Source organism: Neoarius graeffei, chromosome 26 (assembly GCF_027579695.1).
Source record: "Neoarius graeffei isolate fNeoGra1 chromosome 26, fNeoGra1.pri, whole genome shotgun sequence".
In the NCBI taxonomy this organism is placed as follows: Eukaryota; Metazoa; Chordata; class Actinopteri; order Siluriformes; family Ariidae; genus Neoarius; species Neoarius graeffei.
The window spans coordinates 12,486,517-12,497,216 of NC_083594.1; the positions used below are offsets into that span (position 1 = coordinate 12,486,517).

Consider the following 10,700-nt stretch of genomic DNA (forward strand, 5'->3'; position numbering starts at 1 on the left):
CGAGCTCCAAATTGATCGCCAAGTGGCAAGGACCCTTTGAGGTCACACGGCGAGTCGAGGACGTCGACTATGAGGTGAGGCGAACGGACAGGGGTGGGGCGCTACAGATTTACCACCTCAACCTGCTTAAACTCTGGAACGAGGAGGTCCCCGTGGCGTTGGTGTCGGTAGTTCCAGAGAAGGCGGAGCTGGGGCCGGAGGTTCAAAAAGGGACATTGGCATCGCGTACCTCTCCGGTCCCCTGTGGAGACCACCTCTCCCCGACCCAACTCACGGAGGTCGCCCAGTTGCAGACCGAGTTTTCGGATGTGTTCTTGCCCCTGCCCGGTCGCACTAACCTCATAGAGCACCACATAGAGACGCCCCCGGGGGTGGTAGTGCGTAGCCGCCCTTACAGGCTACCCGAACACAAAAAAAAGGTGGTTCGGGAAGAACTTCAGACCATGCTCGAAATGGGCATCGTCGAGGAGTCCTACAGTGACTGGAGCAGCCCGGTGGTCTTGGTACCCAAGGCCGACGGGTCGGTCCGGTTCTGTGTGGACTATAGGAAAGTCAACGCGGTGTCTAAATTCGACGCGTACCCAATGCCTCGTATTGATGAGTTGCTCGATCGACTCGGCACTGCTCGCTTTTATTCGACACTGGATTTGACGAAGGGATATTGGCAGATCCCCTTGACTCCACTATCCCGAGAAAAAACGGCCTTTTCCACACCGTTTGGTTTACACCAATTCGTCACCCTTCCGTTTGGGCTGTTTGGGGCGCCCGCGACGTTTCAGCGGCTGATGGACAGAGTCCTCCGCCCTCACGCCACGTATGCAGCAGCATATTTAGATGACATAATCATCTATAGTAATGACTGGCAGCGGCACCTCGAACATCTGAGGGCTGTCCTTAGGTCACTGAGGCGAGCGGGGCTCACAGCCAACCCAAAGAAGTGTGCGATTGGGCGGGTGGAAGTACGGTATCTGGGCTTCCACTTGGGCAACGGGCAGGTGCGTCCCCAAATTAATAAGACGGCAGCAATTGCGGCCTGCCCGAGGCCCAAGACCAAAAAGGGGGTGAGACAGTTCCTGGGGCTGGCTGGCTATTATCGCAGGTTTATACCTAATTATTCGGACGTCACCAGCCCGCTGACTGATCTCACTAAAAAGGGGGCACCAGATCCGGTCCAGTGGACGGAGCAGTGCCAGCGGGCTTTCTCAGAGGTAAAGGCTGCACTGTGTGGGGGGCCACTTCTACACTCCCCTGACTTTTCTCTCCCTTTTATGTTGCAGACCGATGCGTCGGACAGAGGGCTGGGGGCGGTTTTGTCCCAGGAGGTGGAGGGGGAGGACCGCCCTGTCCTGTATATCAGCAGGAAGCTGTCGGTGCGTGAGGGGCGCTACAGCACCATAGAGAAAGAGTGTCTGGCCATCAAGTGGGCGGTTCTCGCCCTCCGGTACTACCTGCTGGGGCGCCCTTTCACCCTCTGTTCGGACCACGCGCCCCTCCAGTGGCTCCACCGCATGAAGGATGCCAACGCGCGGATCACCCGTTGGTATCTGGCGCTCCAACCCTTTAATTTCAAGGTGGTCCACAGGCCGGGGGCGCAGATGGTCGTGGCGGACTTCCTCTCCCGTCAAGGGGGGGGGGAGTCGGCTGCAGGCCGGACGGCCGCCCGGCCTGAGTCGGGCGGTGGGGGTATGTGGCAGCGGGGGCGTGGTCAAGCGCCGGTCTGTGACAGGAGGGCGGAGTCAGGGAAGGTAAGTGGCAGAATCACGTCACCTGAGAGCAATTAACCTGTTTGTGTGTCTTCCCAGTGACTGCGCCCTATATCAGGAGGGAGAGCGAGAGCAGAGGGGCGCAACCCTGAACCAGACGCCAGTTGTGTGTGTCTCTCTGTAAAAAGTATTGCTAGACTGAAAAGTGTGGCAATAAAGCCAGTTGATAAAACCTGATCTCTGTCCTGCCGTCCTCTGTGCTCCACCCACACGTAGGGTCGTTACAGTTTTATATATAAATTATTTACATATTTTCATCATGTTTATTTGCCTTTCAGTTTTGGCACACTGAAGCTTAACCAACAACATATCATGATCAGACCAGGAACTTTAGTCATGCAAGTTTGATAGAAAAGTTATACAAGTTAAAATGGGTAGTGTGTGTGTTGGGGTGTATGTAGTCATGTGGGTGTACAGTGGCATGCAAAAGTTTGAGCACCCTTGCTGAAAATGTCTGTTACTGTGAATAGTTAAGTGAGCAGAAGATGAACTGATCACCAAAAGGCATAAAGGTAAAGACGAGACATTTATTTTCTGCGTTTTCTGCAAGATTTGTGTATTATTTTTGTTTTGTACAATTGGAGAGTGAAAAAAGAAAAGGAACACCATGCGAAAATCTGGGCACCCCAATACATTTGAGTTCTCAGGTAACTTTTACCAAGGTTCCAGACCTTAATTAGCTTATTGAACTGTGGCTTGTTCAAATTCTTCATTAGGAAAGGTCAGATGATGCAGATTTCAAAGCTGCATAAATTCTCTGACTCCTCAAACTTGTCCTTAAAATCAACAGCCATGGGCTCCTCTAAGCAACTCCCTCGCATTCTGAATAATAAAATAATTGATGCTCACAAAGTAGGAGAAGGCTACAAGAACATAGCAAAGTGTTTTCAGGTAGCTGTTTCCTCAGATTGTAATGTTATTAAGAAATGGCAGTTAACAGAAACAGTGGAGATCAAGGTGAGGTCTGCTCATTGGATTGCTAGAAAGGCAAATAAAAAACCCTGTTTGACTGCAAAAGACCTTCAGAAAGATTTAGCAGACCCTGGAGTGGTGGTGCACTTTTCTACTATGCAGCGACACCTGAACAAATATGACCTTCATGAGAGAGTCATCAGAAGAAAACCTTTCCTGTGTCCTAGCCACAAAATTCAGCATCTGAAGTTTGCAAATGAACATCGAAGCAAGCCTGATGCATTTTGGAAACTAGTCCTGTGGACTGATGAAATCAAAATAGAACTTTTTGGCCACAATGTGCAAAGGTATGTTTGGAGAAAAAAAAGGGTGCCAAATTCCAGGAAAAGAACACCTCTCCAACTCTGAAGCATGGCTGTGGATCGATCATGCTTTGGGGTTGTGTTGCAGCCAGTGGCACAGGGCACATTTCATTGGTCGAGGGAAGCATGGATTCAAATAAATACCATCAAACTCTGGAAGCAAACATCACACCATCTGTAAAAAAAGGTGAAGTTAAAAGAGGATGGGTCCTACAATAAGACGATGATCCAAAACACACCTCAAAATCTACAATGGAATACCTCAAGGGGCACAAGCTGAAGGTTTTGCCCTGGCCCTCACAGTCCCCTGACCTAAACATCACTGAAAATCTGTGGCTAGATCTCAAAAGAGCAGTGCATGCAAGACAAGAAATGTTTAACAGCCAACAATACAACTTTTAACATCATTATTACTGTTTATGTGTCACATGTTTATGTGACACATAAACAGCAGTAATGTGATGTTAAAAGTTGTATTGTTGGCTGTTAAACATTTAGGCTTTATTATTATTGTATTATTATTGTGTTACTCTTCATGTTGGAAAATCCAGTGTGATCAAGCATTCATCAAATTCTTTCAGGATCTAAGAGGGCATTGATAGAGATATTTGTTTGTTATGCTTGGAACTTGCTTTGGATAGTTTCATTTAAATCCTTAACTTATCTTTGCTTGCTTATCTGCTGTCTGTTTTTCATAAGTTTATCCTGCTCAGTCATTTCCATCATCCACTGAAGCTGCCCTGTCCCACTCAGCCAACTCTACTTCCTGATATTACATTTTCCAATCATATCGCTCCACCACACTCTTGAATATGGATATCTGCTCGTGTTTGTCCTTCAATAAATTGCGAAACATCCCTGAACTGCTCTGTCTGCATCAGTGATTGTCATTCCCAGATCAATCCATGAGGCGGCACAGGACTTATACAGTGGTGCTTGAAAGTTTGTGAACCCTTTAGAATTTTCTATATTTTTGCATAAATATGGCCTAAAACATCATCAGATTTTCACACAAGTCCTAAAAGTAGATAAAGAGAACCCAGTTAGAAGAAGAAGAAACCTTTATTCGTCACATGCACACTTCAAGCACAGTGAAATTCATCGTCTGCATTTAACCCATCTGAAGCAGTGAACACATGCACACACACTCAGAGCAGTGGGCAGCCACACCAGAGCGCCCGGGGACCAGTCAGGGGTCAGGTACCTTGCTCAAGGGCACCTCAGCCCAAAGCCGCCCCACGTCAACCCAACTGCATGTCTTTGGACTGTGGGGGAAACCGGAGCACCCGGAGGAAACCCACGCAGACACGGGGAGAACATGCAAACTCCATACAGAAAGGCCCTCGACGGCCGCTGGGCTCGAACCCGGAACCTTCTTGCTGTGAGACGACTGTGCTAACCACTACACCACCGTGCAGTATAACATTTTTGCCTCATAAACAAATGAGACAAAAATATTATACTTGGTCATTTATTTATTGAGGAAAATGATCCAATATTACACATCTGTGAGTGGCAAAAATAGGTGAACCTTCGCTTTCAGTATCTGGTGTGACCCCCTTGTGCAGCAATAACTGCAACTAAATGTTTCCTGTAACTGTTGATCAGTCCTGCACACCGGCTTGGAGGAATTTTAGCTCATTCCTCCGTACAGAACAACTTCAACTCTGGGAAGTTGGTGGGTTTCCTCACATGAACTGCTCGCTTCCACAACATTTCCATTGGATTAAGGTCAGGACTTTGACTTAGCCATTCCAAAACATTAACTTTATTCTTCTTTAACCATTCTTTGGTAGAACGACTTGTGTGCTTAGGGTCGTTGTCTTGCTGCATGACCCACCTTCTCTTGAGATTCAGTTTATGGACAGATGTCCTGACAGTTTCCTTTAGAATTCGCTGGTATAATTCAGAATTAAACCAAATTTAATAATTTTAATTAAACCAAAAATTTCTATTTTGGTCTCATCTGTCCACAAAACATCTTTCCAATAGCCTTCTGGCTTGTCCACGTGATCTTTAGCAAACTGCAGACAAGCAGCAATGTTCTTTTTGGAGAGCAGTGGCTTTCTCCGTGCAGCCCTGCCATGCACACTATTGTTGTTCGGTGTTCTCCTGATGGTAGACTCATGAACATTAACATTAGCCAATGTGAGAGAGGCCTTCAGTTGCTTAGAAGTTACCCTGGGGTCCTTTGTGACATCGCTGACTATTACACGCCTTGCTCTTGGAGTGATCTTTGTTGGTCGACCGCTCCTAGGGAGGGTAACAATGGTTTTGAATTTCCTTCATTTGTACACAATCTGTCTGACTGTGGATTGGTGGAGTCCAAACTCTTTAGAGATGGTTTTGTAATCTTTTCCAGCCTGATGAGCATCAACAATGCTTTTTCTGAGTTCCTCAGAAATCTCCTTTGTTCGTGCCATGATGCACTTCCACAAACGTGTTGTGAAGATCAGATTTTGATAGATCCCTGTTCTTTAAATAAAACAGGGTGCCCACTCACACCTGATTGTCATCCCATTGATTAAAAACACCTGACTCTGATTTCACCTTCAAATTAACTGCTACTCCTAGAGATTCATATACTTTTGCCACTCACAGATATGCAATATTGGATCATTTTCCTCAATAAATAAATGACCAAGTATAATATTTTTATTTCATTTGTTTAACTGGGTTCTCTTTATCTACTTTCCGGACTTGTGTGAAAATCTGATTATGTTTTAAGTCATATTTATGCAGAAATATAGAAAATTCTAAAGGGTTCACAAACTTTCAAGCACCACTGTATTTCTAGATCACTCATACTTTATTAATTCAACCTTCTTCAGTGCAGACAAATCAAAATCTATCAAGAGGCAGAATAACAACATAGACCCAAATGCTGAAAAATTTAATGTGGTACTATTAGCAAACAGAATTACATGAACTAATGGCCCTTTAAAGAGTTTCTACAGTATTATGAAGTTTCCTCACGATAACCTTTAAACACCTTGATCTATACCACTGTCACCTGGACCAGGTGAAATGCTATTCTTAGGTTTGTCTGGAGGGGATGGTTGTGAATGATCCACAGGAAGATTACCGTAGAATCTCTAAAGCCTCGGTCACAACCGGCCGTATGTGCTCCTACGGCCGGTCTACGTGCAAAAAACGCAAGAAACGCACGGAGGGCGCGCGTGAAATGCACGGAGGGCGCGTGTGTGACGTGCTGATTTTCGAGCTGTAGACTGGCCGCAGACCGGCCGCAGAGGTTCTTTGTCATGTCAAACAGACTCTACGGGCGCTTACGTTTTTTTCAGGTTGCAAGACAAACTTACGGCCAACGTGCGTCTTTCTCCACGAACAAAAAAAACGCAGCAATTTGGGAAACGCCAAAAATCGCACGGCCAAAAAATCATACATCCGGTTGTGACCTAGGCTTAAACCTAACTTCCATGAATCCACAAAGATAGTCTCTAAACTCTAATTGTACTCCAAAGTGGCTGGAGAACTCCATTTTTGGACATGGACAAGGGGACCACGTTATGAAAAACTCACTTTTTTTCAGAGCTTGTGCACATACATTTGAGTATCTGGAGTGCCTATCAACCCACAAAGTCTCAAATAAGACAACCCAGTTAGTTGCTTTTGGGCTGCATATTTCATAAAACGTGCTTCAACAAGCCGTTCAGATGTGGCTCCACTTTGTATGTCACAAGGGGATCTCATTAGAATTATGGCGCCCCCCTCATCTGAGTGTCTCCACTCATGGCTTGAGAACTGCCTTTTGTGAATGAATATTCCTGAGGAAAGTGCTACCTGACTGGCCAGAGGAAGAGTGGGGTGGAGTGAGCAGTGGCTCATTATAATTTAAAGGAACAGGCACTCAAATCAGCTGTTTTGAACCGGGCTGTTTAGACAGGGTAAGAAGGGGACTGTGGTGCTTTATCCTTGTGGTATTTTGGCCAAAGCATGTCACAGACATTTCATTGAGACCTCATGGAACTGTCTCAACTTGTGGAAAAGGTGTATAATATGTCACTTAACTTGTCTCAAATGTTCATATTTGGACCTTTGACAGCTTCAGCTTTGGTGTTGCCTTCCCAATTCAAGCTGGGGAGAGAACTCCAAAGGCTTTGCAATACATTTGTGCATGATCTCCCACAACATGCAGTTCTCTTGTAGAGTTCATTTTGTGCGTAAATCTTCAAATGAATTAACAAAACCAACAAAAATATAAATTATTAATCAAAATGTAAAATATATATTTTACCTGTAAATATATATTCTGTAAATGCAAGTGATATGAATCACATCAAAATTAACTGTTCAAAAAGCTTACCTCTGATTCAAACTCTCATTTTGCTTTCATTGTTTTCTATTTGCATTTACCATTATTTATTTTTTACTAGATTATTTTTCAAACCAATTTTTTATTTATCGGTGAACTTTACAACCTTTTTGAGCATATCACACACAGAAAACCTAGGATTTTATGATGTAATGTTTGTTGGACGAGCGCTTTAAATCAATTTATCGGTGAACTTTACAACCTTTTTGAGTATATCACACACAGAAAACCTAGGATTTTATGATGTAATGTTTGTTGGACGAGCGCTTTAAATATGGGAGGAGTGGGAGGGAGCATTGAACATTAGCCACACCCACCCAGTTAACAGCAGAGCTGCCCCTGGTTCTCAGCAGGAAAACTGGACTGTAGTTGTATAAGTTGCATCACCGTTTACAAGACTGGCTCAAAGCCTTCTTCATGCTTGAAAGTATCCGATATGTTAACAAAAGTGTCAAATTTTTTAATAAATTAAACAATACACATAAACTCTATTGTATATTATTGCACACATACATATTTATATCTATATTTTATTTCAAACAAAAGTTCATACCTAAAACTAAGACCCACAAGGTATAGATTTTGGTAAATAAGTGCTGCCTCAGTCCTGAACAAGGCCTCCCAGCCTGCTATCCTGTCATTAACTCTTTAAATTCCCTAGACCCGTCATCCGGTCTCGGACTACATTCCTTACTCTCATAGCCACATGCAGTTCCTATTACACTGAAGTCAGTAAATGATTCATAGTAGTGACTGAATAATATATGTTAATATGAATAACAATTAAAAAGCTGATGAAAGAGGGGAATAATATTATTATACAGTGTGCATGCTGTATCTTGGCTGCAAAACCCAGTAGAAAGAGTATATACTGCAGAGGATCATGGGTTCAGGCCTTGTTTTGTCCCATGATCAGATATTTATAGCTGGGGGATGACAAAAATAACCCCGAGTACAGCTCAGGAGGTACACAACATTTATCAGCAGTATAACTCTTCAGGTAAGCACTCATGTAAACATTCAGCATTGGGGATCAACATGCAGTATGAAATGAGTGATATTATATTTATTCAAAGGATTGTAATACACAGCTACAGGTTAATGCTGAATAATGGTTTATAGTCTTGCAAACAGGTCATGATTACGGTTTTGCTCCTGCGTGTGTTGTTTATAACCACAAGAATGTTATTGGTGGAAGGTTGACAGAAAATTGGCAGAAGAAAACCTTTACAAATGCAATTACATTTCCATTTAAATGCTCATCCTCAGCTGCTCATTTTCAGTTCAAGTTTCCAGACCAGAAGGAACCACATGGGATGAAGCTGGATAGCTCCGTCCGGATAGTTCCGTATTAGGTGTTGCTCATGTTGGTCATCATGGGCTTCATTTTACTCACGAATGTTATGAACATTGGTCAGTGGAGATGTTATTGGCTATTTCTTTGTAAAAACATCAGTAACATCAATTAATATAAGTAAATTAAATGAATTCATCTACATGCTGACAGTTTATTGATGATGCTTTATCAGCTAGAACAGAAAATAACATTGGCAGGAGCTTAATACATGCTTCTGACATTTCAATATCTTGTTTGAGCAATTACGAAAGGAAAATTCTTGGCTTTTGCTCAGAATATTTATTTTCCATTCCAAACAGTTAACCCTAAATATTTGTTTGCTTTTTTTAAGGTATATATTAAGGACAGGATCATGTCATACTTGGCACATAATTGGGTAAGGAGAAGGTCCCTTTGATTTTTATGGTATTGGAAATGGAGCCACACTGCAAAAGATCTGCATGTGGGCCAGTGGCTGCAAGATAAAAGCCATCAAGGTTTCTTCTGACATTTCAACATTTCATTTCTAAGCAATTAGGAAATCAAAAGTCTTCTTAAACTTGCCTCTATCACAGCATATTTATCTTCCATTCTAACTAATTAAACCTAAATATTTGTTTGCCTTTTTAAGGTACAGATTAAGAACAAGAACATGTCATACCTTGCACAAGTCCATATAATTGGTGGGCGAGGAGGATCTGCCTTTGATTTTAATGGTACTGGAAATGGAGCCACACTGAAAAAGATCTGGGTGTGGGCCGGCGGCTGGCAGATAAAAGCCATGAAGGTTTGGCTTACTGATGGTCAGTCCAAGCAGTTTGGAAACCCTGATGGGAAGTATTCAGAATTTAACTTTAAAGATGGAGAGCATTTCACATCCCTTTCACTTTGGGGAAATGGAGTTGGAACACGTCTGGGTGGCATCAAATTCAAGACAAATCGCTCCCGGGAGTTCTTTGCATACATGACAGACTGGTGGCTGAAAACAGAATATCCAATTGATGTGGGTTCGGGGATCTGTGTTGGACTCACAGGACGTGCCGGTGCAGATATTGATAGCTTAGGCTTCATGTTCATCAACACCATCAGGTCGACTACGCTAACAGATGTTCAGTATCCCACAATTCATCGTGTGATACCCAATGTGGCTGTTGAGGGAATCAAATCCATGACTTACCAAAATAAGTCCAGTGTAACTCAAGAATATAAAATAGAAACCTCCAAAAAAATCACCAAAAAGTCATCCTGGTCTGTTACTAACAAGCTTGAATTTTCATTTTCAATGGAAGTGAAGGCAGGAATTCCAAAAGTTATGGAAGTATCAACTGGATTTGGTTTCATAGTAGGAACCGAGAGCTCATATGGTTTAGAGAACACTGAAGAGAAAACGGAGCTGCTCTCATTTCCTGTCAGAATCCCTCCAGGGAAAGCCGTGGATGTGGACATCACAATTGGCCGTGCTACAATTGATCTGCCCTACAAAGGCACAGTCAAGATTACCTGCTATAATGGCAGCGTGCTGCGGTTTCCAACCAGTGGACCCTACAAAGGTGTCACTTTCACAAAAGCAAAAATAGTTGTGATGGAATCAGCGATAAAACTGTAAATTCCACATCTACAGAAAGAGCTTAGTGCAGATGCACATTTTTTTTCACAAGTAAAAGAATCAGTTTGATTTAGTTTGACTCTAGCTTGGTTTAAATGATTTTATTAGATTTTTATCATTTCTCTTGTTAATTGAATGCTATGAAGATGATTCATCTGCTTCTTTTCAATCTGTAAGGATTTCAGTAAACAGAATTGTTCTCTCCATCTCTCAGTTCATTTCTTGGTGGTAAATGTCAAGAACTGGATGTAGATTACATTTGATTTTGAATATTAAACGTGGCTTTTTTAGCTGAGAGCGTGTGCTAAAATATCCGTGTGAGAAATGTATGACAATTTGTTATGTTCTCATACAAATATTATTTGTGTTAATTTTTTTATTAATGGTT

The 10,700-nt window shown here is 42.9% G+C and overlaps 1 protein-coding gene across 1 annotated transcript; it reads left to right on the forward strand.

Moving 5' to 3' along the window:
- The first annotated feature begins 8,339 nt into the window (after positions 1 to 8,339).
- LOC132874625 (aerolysin-like protein) lies at positions 8,340 to 10,327 on the forward strand. Its single transcript, XM_060910950.1, has 3 exons — positions 8,340 to 8,370; positions 9,059 to 9,103; positions 9,338 to 10,327. The coding sequence occupies exons 2-3, from the start codon at positions 9,080 to 9,082 to the stop codon at positions 10,310 to 10,312; spliced, it is 999 nt and encodes a 332-aa protein (XP_060766933.1). The 5' UTR covers positions 8,340 to 8,370; positions 9,059 to 9,079; the 3' UTR covers positions 10,313 to 10,327.
- Positions 10,328 to 10,700: the final 373 nt, after the last annotated feature.

Coding starts and splice junctions, on each gene's coding strand:
- LOC132874625 (XM_060910950.1), top strand. CDS start 9,080: ATGTCATACTTGGCACATAATTGG. Junction 9,104..9,337: donor CATACTTGGCACATAATTGG/GTAAGGAGAAGG, acceptor TGCCTTTTTAAG/GTACAGATTAAGAACAAGAA.